We start from the raw sequence: 20,819 nt of genomic DNA, 5'->3' as shown, positions 1-20,819 counted from the left end.
CAGCATAGCATAAAATAAGCAAACACAAAAGGACAAAATATAGTAATAATACAGAATACAAAGTTGCACATACCATGACACAAATCCATTGTCAAATATATATATATATATATATATATATATATATATATATATATATATATATATATATATAATTACTCTTAGCTATTTACCAATGCACATTGCTTCCTGGTTTCACCTTGTGTCCCGGTCTTGACATTAATTCTTTCCATTTTCTCCATAGGCATTGCAATTTGAGCATAGAATTTCCGAAGCGACCCTTGAAGCAATTGGTTCACCAGACTTTGTAACACTGTTGACCAACAACTGAGAATCTGAAGTGAATAGGCCTCTTCTCTTAACAACTTGGTTATAGTAACCAAGATCAAAGGTCTTGCGGCTACCAGGGTGCATCTCAATCAAAGTGGTGTTGTCATTGATGCTCTTGCACTTGAATTTCTTCAGATTTTGTGCATACTCTCACTGTCTAGTGCAGGGTCTTGATCTAACTTCCCAGTAAAGTTGTACAAACAGTTGCTGATTGTTGAGCAGTGAGACACTCCAATTGTGTGTGCACCTTTACAAAACCACAAAGTTACATATACCAGATAAAACAAAATAAAGGGGTCTACAAAAAACTGTGATTAAATAATGTAAATATCAGATAGGATGACTAAGTCATTGAGATCAAGTCCAGCATTGTTAAACTTAGTTTGCAGGATGGTGAAGTTATCAAATGGAGCAGGAATGTTTCAAATTGCAATATTGACATTGTCCACACTTACTCGAATCAGTTCCCAAGGTTTTTATGATAGATACGACATCCTCAATCACATAGTGAAAGCTTATATGGAAAAACTGCCAAAAAGAATATGCACCTTCAAAAACTCCTTCAAACAAGACAACCAAGAAAAATGGCCAGCAGTAGAGAGCAACTTAGTAATTAAATTGGAATGGCTAAATGAATCCCTTGAGATCATCTCAGCTATACTTCTATGTCTATACGGCCATCATAACAAAACTAACAACTATGACAATTGAGTGAATTGAGTACTCCTATTAAATGATGAATGATCAACAATAACAAACGATGACAATTACAACAATAACAAGATACTTAGGCCTAGACAGCTAGAAATACAAGATGCAAGTAATGAGAACAGCAAGAAAACACAGCATAGCCAAACAACTCTCATAGAATAGGCTCCCTAGCTCTCAAACTAGTTGCCCATAATATAGCAACAATAACTAAGCTCTCCCTGGCCTTGACTCCATGGATAGCGGCATAAATCATACTTAAATCTAAACTACTCTCTTTGTTCCTTTTTATTTGTCACTCTGTCACTTAAACTTATCAAACGGGTATATATAAATTTCCATAACAATTTCAACTATGGTCTTTTGAGCCCTCCTTTGCCTCTAGCACAAAAACATGACACTGGCATTTATCTCAAAGACTAATAAGAAGGAAATAATAGCCAAATCATATTAAATGAATCACAATAAAAAAATGCAGCATGAACTATTGAATATGCATACCATGTTCCTAAGTAGGAGCACCCTAGTAGGAACCGATGGAAGTTAACACTCTTCACCGTCTTCTCAGGCTTATTACTACTGTTCTCACTGGCATTCACAATACCTAACTAGTAATTACTTAAGTTATTTTGAAAGACAAGTTAATTAATAATTACTTAAATAATAACTAACTAATTACCCTGACAAAACAATTAGAAACCCAAGCCAGTAGCATCGTCTATTACACAATTTTCTCTTAAGCAAACCCACATTGCGTCCAAATCATCAGCATTCAGTAAAAGATCATATTGTTTCTGTTCAGTAAACAAGGAGAATGTCACTAACTGAGAAAAGTATCACAAGTTTAAGCAGATATAATCAATGAATAGGTTAGCCAGACCTTTAAAAATCTGTACTTTGCCAATCGCTGTACTCTATGACTGATTGATCCTTCTTCAGGTTTCTGCATGAAGGCACATAAATTTTCAAGAATCATATTGAGGCTTTAAACAAATGCCAAGTAATCAAACTCCAGAGTTGAAACATCTATGCCTATCTAGCTATCCTATATAATCTGTTAATGAAGATAAAATGACCTATGATTATATGATGAGATACAACGTGTAAGAGCTACTCTACATACCAGGGTACGAGTATTATATATAAATTTTAAATTCATCAACAAAAAATACTATTATACTAGATCGAAGTATGAAAAAGTAACGATTTCATATGCCTTCTTGTAGAAACTTGAAATTGTACCAGCTTCCGCGCTTTTCTTCTGCTTTTCATTTGAAAATTTTGAGCAAAATCCTCTTCGTTTCAAGCTCTGAAAAAGAGCAAGTTAGGGTTACATACTAAGTGAAACCATAGTTCCAAATTCCAATACAATTCGAATCAATTGCTGGATCGAACAAAGAGGTTGAGATAACAGAATGAAATTCTTCATATAGGGAGTAAAACCAAAGCAGCTGCAGGGAAGAATCAGAAAATATGAGATATAGAGCAAGCAGAGACTTTACAAAAATCGCAAAGTCTTTAAAAAAAAAAATAAAGAAATCAACAATTTGCAGAACAGAAAAGAAGAACTCCATTCGAAAATCGAAAATTTGGAATCACAATTCACAAAACAAGGAAAACAACATTGAAAAGTAAAGAGAAAAGAAAAACCGAACCTTATTCGATGTTGCAAGACTAATGGAACTGTGAAATCGTTTGTTGCAAATTAAAGTAGCACTCGTAATAGTTCATGTGCCAAATTGCCGGAGATTCATACGGAGAAAGAGGTGTTACGACGTGTTTTCGATTTGAAACAGGGGACGGGGGGACGATGGGTGCGGGAGCAGCAGAGCAACAACACGGTGGCAGCGGAGCGAAGAGGCGCGGCGACATCGGAGAGAGGAGGGTTGGTGAAATGGCAGAGGTGAAATGGAGAATGAGCGAATTGGGGTTAACTTCTGAGGTAAATTGAGGTGAATTGGGGCGAAAGGAAGGACGCGGGGAGTAACTGTGGAAGGAAATTTTGTTTTGATAAAAATCGACACCAATATCGATTTTATTTGGGAAAAAAAAATCAACACCATAGCAGACTCGGTCTATTTTATATAATAAATCTAAATCATCCACTTAATTTTAAAAAGATCTTCATCTTTTAAATTTATCTATAATAAATATTAAAATCGATAATATTTTTGTCGATTTTAAAGAGAAAAAAATATCTCAACACATCCTCCGTCGTAATGCAAAACCGTGAGAGAGTTCTAAGTTTCTAAAATATCAGACGACCATGTCGCCGATTTTAATATTTTATTTTTAATTTTTATTTTTTGATTTTAATATTTTATTTTTAATTTTTATTTTTTTATGCTATCAACGACAAACCGTCGTATCGACAGTCAATTTTTAGCATCGATAATTACCCTTTTTCAATACTAGTTTAATCTAATTTATTACCAAATAAAATATAAAAAAACTAATTTTTGCCTCTGTCCTTTGTCTTATTTTCAATATCCTCTGCCTTATTTTCAATGTCATGTCTTCTCAGAACTAAATACAACCTTAGAAACATTAACATTCGCCGAGATTAGTGTAATACAATGGAACCTTTGGACATGAACAAACCCATAAACATTATCGTAACCAGTTTCGCCCCTCAACGGTTCAGATTCTGATTGAAGAAAACATGCTGTGTAAAAGTATTTTGATCTAAACCGTGCACTCTGCTGATCTACACAACACGGATTAATTTTAACAGCTGCAACTAAGACATTTAAAAATGGTTAGGAACCAGCTTGTTAGAATACCAAGGGAGATATGGCAGCGCCGTTGGCTGGTGCATACATCAGAAATCTTCTATTCACAAAACGTTGAATTGGCTTTTGCTCATAAAAATGATTGCTATCCCAATCAACTGGGCAATAATACAGTCACTAATCTAGTAGAACAAAAAGAGGATGTTCCTCTGCTCAATAGCAGAAGAACAAATGAGAAGAGGGGAAACTACAAGGGAAAAGAAGAGACGATCCTGTACACAAACCTCTATATTCGTCTCTTTCCAAAACAAAACCAAAAAAAAAAAAAAAGAAAAATAAAATGAGGAACCCTCTAAGCAGTGGTAATATACAAGACTTTTGGAACAATAATAACGTATGGAATGACGCCTGCAAAAGTAGTTTTGGTTGAGTCTTTAACAGGACCTGCAAAAAACAATGGATCTGTCTCCATAATCCAAAGCCCTTGTGATTAACCAGCATCATCTGCACAAAAACCATTACATAAGTAGTCATTTCTATTATATTTCTAGTTCAATCCAACATGATAAAATAGAACTTTAGAGGGAAAAAAATAAAAAGGAGAACAAGATTCAGAGAGTTTTCATGCCTGTTTTACCACTACCTCAACATTTAACAAAAAATTATATCCCCGCCATACTGAAATGAAATAAAATAAATACACCAAAACCAAAAATAAACTTAACTTTCGGAAAATGACTGTACAACTTAATATAAATGTAACCACCAAACTCTGCCTAAAATCTGACGAGAATTATTACAACCATTACAGAAAAAATAGAGTGAAAGGTCGCGTCTATAGATCTAGAAAATATATCTAGAAAACATAGAAGAAAACAGGATTAACACTCTGCTCCTAGCATATAAGTCAGTTGTTCCTTGAAAATTATTATCTATCAATCTTAATGATTATGAACTGCAAACAATTATAATTGAGAGTTAGTGTTACATCCCCTGATGAGGTAAGGCTATCAGGAGAGAGAGGAATAGAAGCTTCTAATCCACTCCAAGTCCTAAAAGTTAGGGGCTTGGGTATTATGTTATGCCCAAAGTCCACCATCGAGTAGTATGAAATGTTTAATGTATTTAAAGAGAATGGTTCTTCCCTCTTAATAGCTAGCTTTTAAGGTCTAGTTTTTGACTTTCCTTAGGAACTTGGCAATTGTATCAAAGCTTTGATTGTCCGCTCCATGGAAAAGACTACCTATAGGCTAGATTAAGGTAACTACCAAATAGTGATAACCGGTAGTGAAGTGGCCACTGCCAGGTCAGTATCAATAAAGCAAACCCGCCATGGATGTCAGGTCTCCAGGGGCGGTGTATTGTTAAGAACTTGGATATTATGGACTAACTAAAGTATTAAATTGGATAGTAAAGGATGCTTGATGTTGTATTTAAAGAGAGTGGTTCTTGCCCCTTAACAGCTAGCTTTAAAGTTTGGTTTTCCACTTTCCTTAGATATTTAACATTGCAACATACACAAGAATTTTTAGTCGTCTTTAAAACATCATTAATCAGCACAAACAATGGGAAATCTATAGTTAAATATATATTATATTATTCCAAGATTCCCAGGAAAGTTCTAGATTGGCCACTAGAATGAAAACGAGTCTCCCTCCCACTTCTATTCCTTCGTTAACCACTAACATACCATCAAGGAAGAAACTTCAAATAACATTAGCACCAACTCAAAATCCTGAAATATAAATTCTTCAGATACCTCCAGAGCACAATTCAATGACCAAGCCACATAACTCTAGGTAAACCATATCTGCAATTCAATGTTCACTATATTTTCATATACAGAGTGTAAACAGGAATCTATGTATATATACCTACCTGTACACTGCTGACAAAAGAGCATACAGATCCCAATCCTGAAAGAACCAAGCACAATTGGAGCAGCTATATCCATTTGAAATCATTCCACTTCAGAATTAGGTGAACGGATAAGCAAACTGCTCTGCCCTGGTTGTAAATGTTGCACTTGCTGCTGGGGTTGATGTTGCAAAGCCACATCTTTGGGAGAATGTCGCTCCTTATCTTGCTGCTGCTGTGGATGCTGATGTATTTCTGCTGGCTGATATGGCTGTTTTGACAGGACAGACTGTGTTGAAGACTTCTGTTGAGAAGGCAATGGCTGCTGCTGCCACTGTACCACAGCATTGTGTGGCTGAGAAGGCAAGCTGGTTGACAACGATCTTGATACCACCCCTTGACTAATATTTGGTGGCTCACTTCCAGCTGAATTTCCACCAACAGGTGTGCCCCCAAAAGAGTTCACCTGTGTAACTAGATTGGAAATACCGGAATCAAATGGAGGTTCGGATGTTTTACATTGAGATGCCGTGGGAACAGCTGTTAGCTCACCAGCAGAATCCATACAACCCTGAGACATTGCAGTGTTAGTATTAAACTGTGAAGCACCGTTTGCAGGCTGCCGGTTGACTCTAGGGGAATCAGATTGAGATATATTTGATGATTCAGAATGCACCTGATTGTTTTGTTGCAGCATTTTCTGAACATTTGATTGATTCTGATTAATTTGCTTAGACTCTGGCTGAGACTGTAGCTTCAGTTGATGATGGTTAGAAGCAATAACAGAGGGCTGTGTAGGTGACGTTATATGAGATGATGGTGTTGGTGAAACTTGCCCTTGAATGCTACTATCAGAAGTAGATAATATTGGCTGCAATTGCTTTGATGAAGTGTTTGCTGGTCCAGATTGTTGTAGCTTTTGCTGCAACTGGGAATGATTTGAAGGAGCAGTACCCAATGGCTTCGAGGGTGGATTTGAATTCAAACCAGATCCAGAATAGTGGTTTTGGCCTTGCATCATCTGCATGACCTGGTCCCCTTTCTCAACAGTTTGACTTCCTGGAGGTACGGAGAGACCATTTAGATGTGTAGGATCAACAGAGCGATTCTGGTGGGCCACCATGTTTCCTCTTCCAATTCCTTTCGGAACTTTACCTTGCTGTTGAGACTGTACATGCTGGGGCTGACTAGGATGCTGCCTACTAGGCTGTTGATACTGCCGCTGCTGTGGCTGACGTTGCCGTTGCTTCCCCGTTTGATTAGTCAACCCGCCAGCACCAGGATTCCTGCTGAATCCATGTTGTGCAAGGTGATGTTTCTGTTGTTGGTGCTGGGATGATATGGGAGTCAAAGGAGGTGACGGTGTTACAGGGCAAAGAGATACTTGTTGAGATGAATTTTGTGGTTGCGCTTGGGGACTGTTTTGCATAGGTGATGATGATATGGGTGTCTGAGTTTGTGACTGAACATGTGGAATCAGTGAATTTGATGAGCCAAACTGCTGCTGCTGCTGCTGCAGATAACGCTGCTGTTGCTGTAGTTGCCTTTCTTTTGCCAATCGGAATGCATAAGCTTGTTGCTGTGAATTCGTAGCATGATTAGGACCTTGAAGATGAGGATGAGAATTGCTGAGATGGGTCTGTTGCTGGGACAACTGATGCTGCTGCTGGGCATGAGCAGGGTATGCTTGAACAGGTGGTGGATTTGTCTGATTATTAAAAGCAGAACTCATCCCACTAAAAGCTGGAACACCTTGACTGTTCCCTTGGCTGACCTGCATTGGTAGTTCTGGAACCATCATTTGCCTTTGATGTTCTTGATTGTGCCCAGGCTAACGAGAAGGAAGAATAAATTAGCTAATGAAAAAGTGAAAATAGAAGACCAACTTGTCTTATACAACTGGATAATTAAGTTGAAAGAGGCTATCAAAAACCAACTAGGATGCCTGTTGCACATAAATGTCATGTTTTCCAAAACTGTTATATCAGCACTGGAACCAATTAAAGCCTATATGGAACAATAACACTCCTTACCCTCATCATATGCAGAGCCTCACGAGGTCTAAGCATTGAGTTGCCTGGTCCGGCACCAACTCCAGTGTGCACATTTACAGGGCTTGGCAACCCCACCATACTGGAAGAAATCATGCCCCCAGAGCTGAGCATCGATGATGATCCCATCCCTTGAAACCCCTGCCTTGGCATTGCAATGCTTCTATTCACCCCACCCATCATGCCCATACCATTTCCACCAGCCAACATGCGAACACCACGATCACTTCCGGAATGAGTTCCAGGAACTGACATGCTAGATTGCTGCATGTTTCTGCCAGACATCATCTGATTATATTGTTGTATTCTCTGCTGTTCTTCTGCTGATAAAGGTGAGGTTCTTGGAACTCCATATCTGCTATCCCTGAAAAATGAAGCCCTAAGCTGTTGAATAACTTAAGATGATATGCATATATAATTCGACAGCAAGAGTTGGGCAATATAATGTGCATACCTGACAGAGGCAGTCAACGGACCAGATAGTGAAGACAAGTTATTTCCAAGACCCATACCAGAAGACGGTGTAATAGGAGAGTTCAACCCAGAAGTTGTAAGGGCTGATGGTACAGAACCATGATTTGGTAATGGTAAACCGCCAGCATGAGAACCTTGATACCCAATGGATAGGAGCTCTGGGCTTGTTGCATTTGAATCACAGAGATCAAGCGGCCTTCAACCAAAAAAAATTAAAATTCTTGGGAAACCGAAATAAAAATTTGAAATGAAAACATTACAACGTAATCCTTTGATACCACAAAAGACAAAATGGCTTAGTTATGAAACATATACACTACTAAAAAATACAAAAATAAAAACCAACAGAACTTACGTTAAAACACCTCCATTCAAGTTGTTTGGGCAGACTTGAGAAAGAGCAATCATATGTGAATTATGGACAGGTGCTAATTGTTTTATATCCTGGTTATCATTCTGCATTTAAGTGAAAAATACTTGATCAGTTATGTCTAAGAGAGAGAAAGAAAAAGGGAACGCACAACTTAGTTACTTTTAAATTGCTACCAGCTTCCTATAATTATAATCCACAATGTTATTAAGAAATAAACAGACGAAGCATAATTTATTAATGCATCTCCCACATCAATAACCACCATGGGAAATCATGGGTGTGTCACAAAATAATAGCTTTACAAGTGGTACTGTTAGGTAGGCAGCAAATCCACACTCAAAAAGCAGTATGAAGATATACCACAAAATAATGACTAAACACAATTCCCGACATATTATTAACCAACTACAAGTATGGAAACATTCAGGAGTTAAACCAGTAGATACAGCAGAGGTGAAATTCAGAAGGTAACAAAGAAAAAATAAACAAATAGATAAAGAATAAACTGCTAAAGATTTGAATGTTAGGAATTCTACCTATGAAAGATGTAAACAAGCCCAATTGTTTGATGGGTATTGAATTAGGTTATATTTTTCATGGTTAGAATTGTGAATGCTTAAATCTTTACAGTAAAAAGTGGTTAGTTTATTCTCTAGTTAAAAACAAGGTTGCAAAATTACGAAGAATCAAACATGAAAGACAAACAAATTAAAAGATGTTAACATTGAAAAAGGAACAAGAGATGTATAAGATTGGAGCAACAAACGAGTTAGTTCCTTTAGAATATTATTATAAGGCTGATTATAATTCTAGTGGTAATAATACCACTCCTAGCATCACTACAAGTAACTGAATTAACTGGATTTTCATTAACCACAATAAAGTGGAAAACTTATATCAAAAGCAACTGCTTACAAGAATGAAGTAATGAACCACTCATCACCAAAGTTTGGCCACGTTTAAGTAATTAGCTTATTTAACTTTTATTGCAGGGAAGTTCCAGAACATAGCTTACAAATAGGTTGATGTGTCTATACTTTAGTGGTACTTTTAGAAATGGTTCTTGGGACATTAAATATCTTAACATCCCTAAAGGAACCAAAAATAGCATTGGATGTCCCAAAATGTTAACGGGGGATGCTTGTGTACTGAGCTACCCTTTATATCCAAAAGAGCTAAAAATGTGACTTCAATTATCCACGCAAGCCCTTAATAACTTAAAAGTGTTTGCAAAAATTAACTACCATTTTTTTAATTTCATTTGCACCTTAGACTGTCTAATCAAATTCTTTTGATTCAAACCTGATTCCTACGGTAATCATTCCTCTGCCCAATCTTTATGATTTTATCAAAATGAGATTTCAGGGTATCCTCCTCCATTGGCTCTCGCAAACGTTGGAACAACTGTCTGGCACTACCCTGCTAAGCATTGAAGCAAATCCACACAGTCAACGCTATGATTAAATTGACAGGGATGATTCAGAAACACGAGGAAAAATAAAAAAACAAGAAATGATACGAGGAATAGTGCCTTTGGAATTCCTGGGAGTGTAGATGGATAAGACTGAGAAGATCCCGAGTCTTCAGCACTATCAGCACCATCGCCAGCAGTTCTGTCCATTAAAATCTTGTGGCGCTCCTTGCATTCTTTTGGCTTCCGAAAGATACACTGGAATTTTTGCAAAATTTAATTTCGTAAGTGACAATTCAAATAAGACATAAATAATTCGCCAAGTAAATTAATACAAAAAAGAGAACAGGGAAAATTCTCGGATTCATGACAAATATGGCGAAGAAGTTCATAGAGTATTTCTTTCATGGATAAAATACAGTTCCAAAATACATAGTAGTTTTCTTCCTTTGAACCAAGAGGAAAATACCACCACTACTATTGTAAAAATTTCCACTCTTAAATACTAAACATATAGTTTTCCGATAATGCTGCAGATGCCACGTGGAGCCAACAAAATTTTTTCAGACATAATTTTTGGCATTATTGCACGCATAATTCAAGTGGTCATATTATAATAAATGAATAAAGCATATTTATAAATCATTACCTTGAATTGAAGAGCACTGTTGATAGCATCACTTACAAGCTCCCAATTTGGACCCATATCATGCACCAAGACAACAAGTGCCTGAAATAGAGCAGAATAGAGATAAGCCTTTCATTCATGTTATCGTGATATATATATATATACACTAAGCCTTGCCCCACTGGGTGAGATTGGCTACATGGACCATAAGTTGAACACTCTGCTCACAAACAGCATAATGTAAAAGATAAAGATAGTGAATCAACCACAAACCTGGTCTTCAAATAGTGACCATGGGGTTCCAGAACCAGGCTGTCCAGCAGAGACCTATAATAATAATAATAATAATAATAATAATAATAATAATAATAATAATAAGCTAAGTAAGATAATAGAACAAATTCTTTACCACAAGACCAAAATTCAGACGAAAGTTACCTTCAGTGCTTTGGATTTCCTGCCCCTGTCACGTCCGCTAATTATCCTAATAAATTTACTTGGGTTGGACATGTTGCTCATTTGTGAAGCAGCTGGGGAAGGAATAGAATTAGTCACTGGAGCACTATTGTCAAAATTGTTATCAAGTGATTGCTTCATCGTCTTTGGCTTCTTCACATTATGTTGCCCATATAAACCTTCAGAACATGAAGTTGAATATGCAAAGCATGAAAACATAAAATACACGTGTAAGCAATACATTAAAATATATTCAGATAACAAGCTGTTTTACCACTACTACCATTGGATTCAAAGTGATGGCTATCCAATCTCTTCTTTGAATGATCCCTCTGCAGTGTAGAGCAAAAGAGTTATTCTATTAGTAACTAGTGATTCTATCAATCCACATTTTTTTCACTATTTTATTGGAAAATTAACTTTGATTTTATCTCTTTATGGTAATATACAGAAATTGAAACAAAGGTATTTTGAGAAAAGCTTAATATTTGATACGAACTTTACTAAATAAAAAACAAATAACCTTCCCACGATCATCTCCCTACTCAACCTCTCCTACCCCCTTTTCATTACACCATTTCAGCAGCGATACGTCCCCTTTCTAAAAGGAATTAAGGAAACCAGCATATCAAAAGCTATGAATTATAGGTGCAGAACAACGTTTCCCGATAGAATCAGAGACATTATGTTACCATTTAGAATAAACAAAGTAAAATATATTAGAAAATTTGCATCGTTGATTATGACCAAAAATTGAATAACTGGGAGCATACTAGATTACTCTGCCCAATTACACTTCTGTAACAATCTATATTACAAATTTGTACAATTACTCTCCCCTCTCCCATACTAGATTTTAGAATGAGGAAGCTTTCATCTTTTTCACCCAATATTAGCATCCATTAGATAGTTATCCTATTAATATTTGTTGCATATGCTTTGATGCATGCCTGAATATCACCATTTTAAAAAAAATAAAAACCTGTGAAATATAACATTTACCAATAATGGAGGATCAATAGTATTCCATATTGATAATGATAACTATATTTTAAGTTCTATTTTAGTTTTCCTGCTTTGATTTGCTCATATTAAATTGACCCAAAAATATTATTTTCAGCATGTAGAACAATCGGAATGGAATCAAATTAAAATAGAATTACCTGTTCATTTAGAGCAACAGAATCCAATTGCCATGCCGGATCATATGTAGAACCCTGAGAAATAATTATTAAGCAAATACAGCTTAAGTATAGCTTTAAAAAATAAAGTGAAACAAGCTGCACATGTCGTCCAGCATGAAGTACTATACAGACTTTGAATTAATTAAACAAAAATAAAGGTTTTTATTACCGAATTTTTTAGCTTTTTCTTCTTTGTTTTAACAGATGTTTCTGCACAATCAAAAGGCAATGGCTTCTCAAATTCTCCAGCTGACTCCACCTCCACACTTTTCTGGATTTGTGATCCATGTAAAGTACTCTGTTCATCCTGAAAGGAACTGGTATCTCCACTCGAAGCATCTGTCTTAGCTTGAGCCTGTGCTGTCCCGCTGACCCCCGAGAAAGGACTCACAACTCTCTGCCTAGAAGCTGTACGCATGCGTTTTATTGGTATTGGGCCAACATGTAAACTACCAGGCCTTTTTCCAAACAGCGTGGATGGCTGAGTTCCAGTTGTATAGCGTGCATAAGGCAAATCAGCTCCAACTTCACTGGACCTATTAGTGTAAGACTTTATCCTGTTTTTATGCCGTTTCTGTAAAGATTTCGGTGGTCTGCTACCATCATAAGCAGCGGCCAAATAGTAAGTACTGGTTTCTGCTTCATCCTCATCATATGTAATCTCTTCAGATCCAAAATCTACATTTAAATTTAAAAAAGAAAAAAATTTAAGTGTCATGCATTTCAGAAAAATGTACCAATGCACCTGTAAATCAAATAATCTGAATATTCTCAGTAGTACCTGCTGGGGTGTCATACATAGATGTTTCAACCTCCTCCTGAATGCTACTACCAGTTTTCTGAAAAGTTTCATTTTATTAGTACCCATATATCAGAATAATATAAGAGAATCAAGCTGTCAACCAATATCATAAACTAATGACTTGAATGCTCTTCCTGAAATAGCAAACCATCCATGAGCCTTGAGATGGTGAGAAAGTATATATGAACATAAATGTACCTCGCATTGTAGAAAGTGAGATTCAACAGATTTTCTATATGATTCCATGGCAGATGGAGGAACCGTGTAGAAAAGACTTTCCTGGAAATTACAAACATAGCAAGCGAGAAGTGTCATCTGTTTAGCATATCCAGGAAATATATCTCAACAGTTTGCTTACTCTAGTGAAGTCAATTAGAGAAAGTAAAGTGCATGAATCTTATTCAAACAGCCACAATCACTGGACTTTATTAAATAATAATTTTAAAAAGTAAATAAAAAAAGGAATAAATTTAACTAACATGTTGCTAAATAGAGAGAGAGAGAGAGAGAGAGAGAGAGGGGCCAGTAACTGACATTCAAAATTAAACCCAAAATTAAATAGCTAATCAAATAAGTATAGGTTAAGTGTGCCCATACTTCTGAAAGATTATCCTCCCATGACATGTCCACAGTCCCACAGTCAGATATCTTCTCAGGTGTTGTGGGTGCTTCAGCTTGAGAGGATCTTCCATGAGATCTATTATCCTTCAGAAAATTCAATGCATATGCACGAACTTTAAGTGCAGCTTTCTTTGCATGATGTTGTCCTTCCATGTATTTGCTTGCCTCCTGTCAAAAGCAAATAAAATTCAAGCAATATAAACAAATAGCTCATAATGTAAAACAATACTACAAAGTTAACCTAACGAGGCAAAGGATGTTAAAGTATCATATCATATAACGTAAAACAACCCAATCATGATGACCCAACATAAAAACAACCAAATCATGCAAAGGTTCTCAGCATCTAATGCATCTTACAAGTTGAAAAACAGGCTCCCAAATCACTTTAGTATTTATCATCATAGGATGCCAACAATGCCCAAACAGAAAAAGGCAAAAGCATGTAATTTAAAATAAATAAATAAAAACAATATATATATATATATATATATATATATATATATATATATATATAAAGAAAAAGAAAAATCATGTATGGATAATGAACCACTTGAAACCAAATTTCTATATGAGATTCAGATGTCATCTCCAATCTCTAAAATCTAAATAAAGAGAGGGTTGCATTATTCCAGCCCTAAGGTGTAAATAATATGAATACTTAATTGCATTGAGCATAATAATGTCCACTCAGTAGAAGAGTTCAAACTAAAACCAAAAACATGCACACCGAGTAATCTTTCCAAGTTAACATGATCAGAAAGTCCTAGTGCAAAAGCAATATTCGTGTAGCTAGCATCAATTGACTCCTGAATGGACATCGTGTTAAATAGCAACTAATCAAACAAATTGTATATTGAAAGTGACAAAGTGCAGAATTATTTCTTTTTCATTTATAGAGCAAGAGTCATGGCAATAACCAGAACTGTATCAGAATTTCTTCTATTGTCCCTAGATGCTTCACTTGAATCAACAGTCCCAGACTCAACCAAACCACCAATTAGGTTATCGTCAGCATCACACTCAACTGAATGCCAAAACTGCATGACAGCTTTTGCTATGTTGTGAGACAAGATTTTCATTCCCAGACTTTTGTTTTGTTTTTCAGATCTCAATCGGGAGGTAAAAGAAGCTCGATGACACAATTGAGCAGCAGCAGTCATCTTCCAAAGACGCTCCTACAAATAAATTTTAGCAGGAAAAGAAAGAGCAAAGAAAATCAAGTACCATTATTTCCTATGAAGGTTAATATTCTTATAGTTCTGAAAACAAAAAGGAACCAACAACAGGTGAAGGAAAACAAGCAATTAATTGTACGTCCAGCAAATAATACCTGAGCAAAATCATTTGCCAACCATGCCATTTCCTCAAGGAGAAAACCCCAATGAGACTTTTGGTAGTTCTGTGTGGGCAACGTGTGAATCGATAACTCAGCAATCCTCCTCCGCTTAACCTGATTAGCATATCACATCAAAGCTTATAGTTTACCAAACAAGCACCAACAACTTAATTTTGCCCTAGTCACTAGAAAACAGGACAAAATGCATACCTCTATAGTTCGTGCTTCTTCTAAAATAGAATCTTCACGAGCCTTGTCTGCTAGCTTCAACTGGTATGTAGAACAAGGTTGATAACCAGGCTGAGCAGCAGTGACTGTTTCAGCTGAAGCAGTTTGAGGAGTCTCTGAAATTGACCTATCCATAATAACTTGATGCCTGTCAGATCTGCTTTCCTTGACATAACAGGAATGATCCACCAAGACACCACTTTCCTCTTTACCAGATTTTGATACTGTAGAATCATTGTCATGCACTCCCTCCATATTGGAAGAATCATTCACCATGTTTTGCATACAAGAGTTATTGATAAGGATCTCATTGTCACTTTTGACCATTTGACCAGAATTATTTTGAAAACCATCAACATGTTCATCAGCAACAGTAGAACCACTTTCGCCAGCATTAGTCATATTCCTTTCATTCAAAACTTCACAACCGGTTGAATACAGTTTCATCTCAAACTCTGATGTATGATCAATGGTACTTCCATTTGCTTCAACATTCTTTGTATTAGTACACAAATCACTATCATTATTTACATCTCTAGCTAAACTAGTTTGTGTGTAGGACTCTGAATCGAAATACTTCATGCCTAGTGCATCATTGGCATTTTGGCCTTCTTTTGGTGCACCTTTCTTGTCCGCTTTCAAGTTACCAAATCCATTTGGCTGACCAGAACAAGACTCATTTCCTGGTGGTGTAGTAGATACAGAAGGTGGAGGATCAAGATCAGCTGACGCTGCTGGTGGGTCCTTCTCTTCAACCACATTTGCTTCCCCAGGAGGCACAATAATAGGATTTTGTGAAGCATCATCCTGAGAAGGTAGAATAGATTGATCCTTTAAGTTTCTTCTATATGAGGTAATGTCCAATTTGTCTTCAGGAACACTAGCACTACCACTAGTTTGATGAGCCCGGACACCAGGCAATTCATTATCCACCGGATGATTAGTTGTCTGATTGTTAGTTATCTCACCATTTGAACTAGCAGGCTTTGTCTTAGAAACAGAAGGCACAATGTGCTCCTTTTGTTTGTTTGCATCCGATAGTAACCCTTTCCCATCCCTTGAAGCACCCCGACCATGATTTGGTCTGGACCTGTTCCTTCGAGCATATGGGCGGAAAATAGCAGAATCTTCCGTCTCCTTAGCAATTTGAGTCCCACCAATTTGAGAAGACTGTTCTGATGGTGCAATATTATTCCTTTTACTGGAATGTAGAGACCGCTTTTCACCTTTGGCCAACTCATTTACACCATCGAAAAGTAAGAGGTTATCAGCAGTATTTGGTTCACTAAGAGAAGGAGCCCCTGGTCGAGCACTACTATCAACAGAGTCACCATGAGGAGAAGCAGTCAATGCAAAACTACCTTTAGCTTCACTGTATCATATTTGCCAAGATATGAGAAAGAAGACAAGTAGCATTTAGCAAATACACGAGACATTCATAAACAAGTAGCATATACAGTTAATGAAATATAAAAAATTAAAACAATGAAGTACAGTAAAAAACCTGGTCACCAACTGCTCATGGTGCTGATCAGTGAATGATGTAGACTGTACACTAACTGAAGCAGCATTTCCAAACTTAAAGTCCAGCGGATTCCCACCCTGCACTTACAGATGCAGGTTATGAACATTTACAATAAAGTGTTCAAGAATATATCATGGAAATTATTAAAACTTTCATACTTTCTCAAGAAATTCTAATTCCCTTCTCCTTTCTTCACGAACGTCATACTCCTGTCTGTTATAAACATGCAAGAGTTATTCTTGAGCATAGAACTAGACTGATAGACAAAAAAAAATGGTGAGTAGAAACATTCTCACCTAAGCTCTGCTTGAGCCTTCTCAATAGCTGCTCGCCGCGGAGAGGTTTTCAGACCTATACCAACTCCACCATCAACAACTCCTCCCATGGAATCAACCTCAGCATTTACAAGGAGAGCAGAACCTGAGTTACATCCATGCATTCCCACCCTTAAAATCCAAGGGCATCACTTCCCATCTAAAACTAAATGAAAAAGTGTAAAGTAAGATAGTAAATAGTTGCCTAATCCAATTACAAAGGGCAACTCCAAGGATGCAAAGGCTCTTGGCAACCAAACAGAAACTAAAGTTACCACTGTTTTACCACTATTTGACAAGAAATGCATGAGACACCTAGAAACAACTTAAAAATAAATAAATTAATTAACTTCAAATGTTTCCCTTAGTAGGAAGTTTCAACTAGGTTACTAGCAAGTCAACAAGGTTTAGGACAACTTAATTCACCACGTCTGGCTGATATACTATGATGCATGAAGGACCATAGTTACATGGAATGCAATACGTTCAGGTACAGGAACGGGTATGCGGTATGCCATATATAAAATATTTTACGTGGAAAATATATATATGACGTTCCAGTATGCAGATGAATTGGAACGTGGTACACATGAAATGGTACACATGAAATGGTACACAGTATGCTACCTACCTGGTGAATTCAGGTAACTATGTGAAGGACCACCTAGCAAATGGAGGTGTAATTATGTATCAGGATATCAGCAAACAAAATAATTCCAGAATCTTAATATTTCTAAGCATTCAGGAATAAACAGCCCCTAACTGGAATTTGCAGTTTCCTCATTTTAATTATCAAAGAAGTAAGAGTAAAATTGAGATTACATGGCAGTTCACTTTATTTCTACAAAATTACCTGTAAAATGGTTCTATTTGTTAGTAGCTGAAAATCATTCTCAAAAAGTAATACTGTAATTTAATTATTTAATTATAATCATGAAAAACAAGAAGAAAGTGATGAGCATTTGGTGCATATATATAATGCACCAAAATATTCCGTACTCCAGTAGGAATGCTTCAATAATTGTACATTTGGCATTAATTAAGCAATTTTTTTAACTAAAGATGAATATCATTAAGAAGGGAGGAAGAATATTACGGCATCAATTGAGAGAACATTTACTAAATGATATGACATCTTTAAGAAAAAAAGAAAAAAGTCAACCAAGCTTGCAAATGAAAATATTAGGTCCTCTACACAGATCTCTCAAAAATAAATAAACACTAAAGCATGCTTCACCATTTGGTGAAAGCTCAAACACCTTTTGATATATGATAACCGATGGTAAAATGCAGCAACGAAAAGAAATTAAAAGATGAAGACTAAATTATCCGCAAGTCGCCTAATTATATATATATCCATATCCATTATTCATTAAGTAAGCAATAAGCATAACCTATAGTACTTGTCATTAATAGCAGATAGAGGCTCCTAGCAATGAGCCAAAATTCCACCATGGAAATATTGCGGATGGTGGAAGGCATGGCAACCGCCCCGCCCGCCCGGCCCGGGGGGGGGGGGGTGTAATTGTATGTACAGATAATAGATTACAATAATTATAAATTCATCCTACAAATACTAAAAACAAAAATAAAACAAAAATAAAAAGGAGCAGAAGCCAGAAGTCGATATACAGAAGAACGATATCTAATTATCTATTATATAGAAAGAAACAAAAAAAAGGAAGAACAAAGGAACGAGAGAAGAATAAATGTGTAATACACATTATACTACAGCGGTGTATCCATTTATAATAATTCTTCGTAGCGCAGTGGTGAAGCACCCCTATAGTTGTTTTTTTATAACACTGCCTATATACAGTACTACATACTACAAGAAAGTCAAGAAATGTCAAAATAATGTGCAAGCATAAAGAAAAAAGGAAGCTCCAGCAAAAATTATTTTTACAGGAAAAAGGAAATGCAAGACCAGAATGAAGTAGCACACTAGCAGCACAACCACAAACAAAATTTTGAAAGAGGCCAACAAAACTATAGAAAAAATAAAAGAGGAGGGAAAAAAAACCTATGGTAGGTATCACGTTAAGTACTAGTCACTAAACTTATTAACACATATAGTGACCAAATGTTGCATGCATGAAAAGGTTGCCGCCAATGATGCCCTCTAAATACTCAAATTGTCATAATCAAATATTTATATATGCTTCAAATTACTAGCTCCCTACTAAAATATCTGCATCCTAATTTGTTTCCCAAATAGGGCAAAAATCTTCCCCACATTTAACGACACGTGAATGCATCATCCCATAAACGGACACAAACTCCAGGCGCGAACCCGAGCCCCATTCCAACACAATGCATAATACAGTCGCAACGAGAAGAAACACTGCAACATTCGCCCCCAACAAATTAAAACCCTAACCGCACTCATTTGCACGAAATTCCCCAATTCAACAAATTCTAGGGTTTCTAGGACAGTAAGGAATGGCAATAGAACAACAATTAAGGGTAGAATAACACCTGAGCGCGCGAAAACGGTCGCCGAAATTTGAAGCTAGGGCACAATTCGAGGCCGTCCCAACTCGAAATTCCTCTCTCCTAGGGTTTTGGAAAAAGGGGATTGTTCCTTCGTTTCACCAGAGTGATACCAAATTTGCCCAAAAAACTAAAGTTTGGGCACAAATGCCAGCCATGAAAAGGGTTAATTCGAATCGTGGGTGGAGCAATTGGGGTTCCAGTTTCTCTCTCCGGAACTTGAAGAAGATGGGTGGTTTTATTGTTATTTGTTGTTTTGTGTTTCGAAGTGAGAGAAAGAGGGAACTATGCGACCTCCGCTAGAGAGTGGCGTGGGCTTTGGGGCATGAAGACGACTCACGGAAAATGGACGTTCATTTTGGGCTTTTTATTCATTAATAAATAAATACAAATATATTTTTCTTTTATTTTCTTCCTGCAAATTAGTATATGATTATGATTATGATCGAATCAAAATGGAACTGTTCCTGTTAAATTGCTTTGCATAATATGCAAAATTCTGATAATGTTATCATTCAATCAAATATTAGAGCTTATATGATTCATAAATATTAAAAACTAGATCACATTTTTTGCAACCATATCAATATATATTATTTTTTGTGTATATAAACTGAGTTTATTGTTTTAAATTGATGTTTGGTCCCTTGATGTTGTATGTTGATTTGATTTAAGACCATAATTTATAGATTATAGTAAAAAATATCATTATGCTTATCAAATTTTATAAAATTCAAATATTAATAGATATATACATAATTATTATCACCGAATCGATAATTAAATTGATTAAAATTTCTAAGTCATAAAATTATTGATTTAACTAGTAAATTAAAAATTAAATCGATTGATCAATCATAAATAAATAATTATATAAAATTTTATTATTATCTTTATAATTAGTGTCTTTTATTATTTTATTTTTATATTGTAATAACTATTATTTTTATATTTTAATAATTTATTAATTAGTTTATATCTATTATATTATTATATTATATATTACAAATATTTACTAAAAAGATATATTGTGATGAGTAAAGATTCTTTTATTCTCTTGATTATATTAATATTTGTACATAATTAAAAATATAATTAATTTAAAAATGAGTGATAAAATGAAAATAAATTCATAATGAAAACCTTTTATGTTATTATTACTAGCGGCTCCTCTTTTCTATTGTTTTTAAGAAATTAATTTTATTTTTTTATTAATATATCATTCACTCTTTAAATTCATTAGATAAATATTTTTTTAATTTTAATGTTAATGTAACTTTATTTATATCATAT

At 35.7% G+C, this 20,819-nt stretch overlaps 1 protein-coding gene and 1 long non-coding RNA gene across 22 annotated transcripts; both read right to left on the bottom strand.

The window, feature by feature from the left end:
• Nucleotides 1–226: 226 nt before the first annotated feature.
• LOC112742069 (uncharacterized) lies at nt 227–3,091 on the bottom strand. Of its 4 annotated transcripts, XR_011870917.1 has the most exons (7): nt 2,694–3,091; nt 2,281–2,489; nt 1,919–1,981; nt 1,718–1,832; nt 1,540–1,626; nt 786–858; nt 429–577 (listed from the first exon to the last, which is right to left on the bottom strand). It is a non-coding gene; the product is annotated as an uncharacterized lncRNA (long non-coding RNA). The 4 variants fall into 4 exon arrangements; XR_011870916.1 differs by lacking the exon at nt 1,540–1,626; XR_011870919.1 differs by lacking the exon at nt 786–858 and having other exon boundaries at nt 562–577.
• A 777-nt stretch (nt 3,092–3,868) lies between these two features.
• LOC112742068 (chromatin modification-related protein EAF1 B) lies at nt 3,869–19,883 on the bottom strand. Of its 18 annotated transcripts, none has more exons than XM_072214121.1 (25): nt 19,512–19,873; nt 17,665–17,697; nt 17,016–17,199; nt 16,878–16,932; nt 16,699–16,796; nt 15,177–16,566; nt 14,961–15,080; nt 14,548–14,805; nt 13,604–13,795; nt 13,205–13,285; nt 12,986–13,043; nt 12,374–12,882; nt 12,184–12,237; nt 11,295–11,352; nt 11,003–11,199; nt 10,838–10,891; nt 10,586–10,666; nt 10,057–10,194; nt 9,828–9,944; nt 8,508–8,608; nt 8,133–8,348; nt 7,661–8,042; nt 6,304–7,458; nt 5,649–6,198; nt 3,869–4,274 (listed from the first exon to the last, which is right to left on the bottom strand). In XM_072214121.1, the coding sequence occupies exons 3-24, from the start codon at nt 17,156–17,158 to the stop codon at nt 5,731–5,733; spliced, it is 5,925 nt and encodes a 1,974-aa protein (XP_072070222.1). In that variant the 5' UTR covers nt 17,159–17,199; nt 17,665–17,697; nt 19,512–19,873; the 3' UTR covers nt 3,869–4,274; nt 5,649–5,730. The 18 variants fall into 18 exon arrangements, with proteins under 18 accessions (XP_072070222.1, XP_072070227.1, XP_072070221.1 ...); XM_072214126.1 differs by having other exon boundaries at nt 11,304–11,352; nt 19,512–19,866; XM_072214120.1 differs by lacking the exon at nt 17,665–17,697 and having other exon boundaries at nt 19,512–19,883.
• Between the last annotated feature and the right edge of the window lie 936 nt (nt 19,884–20,819).

The sequence above is a fragment of the Arachis hypogaea genome, chromosome 14 (genome assembly GCF_003086295.3).
Source record: "Arachis hypogaea cultivar Tifrunner chromosome 14, arahy.Tifrunner.gnm2.J5K5, whole genome shotgun sequence".
NCBI classification, from domain to species: Eukaryota; Viridiplantae; Streptophyta; class Magnoliopsida; order Fabales; family Fabaceae; genus Arachis; species Arachis hypogaea.
This window is presented reverse-complemented; position numbering and strand designations above follow the sequence as displayed.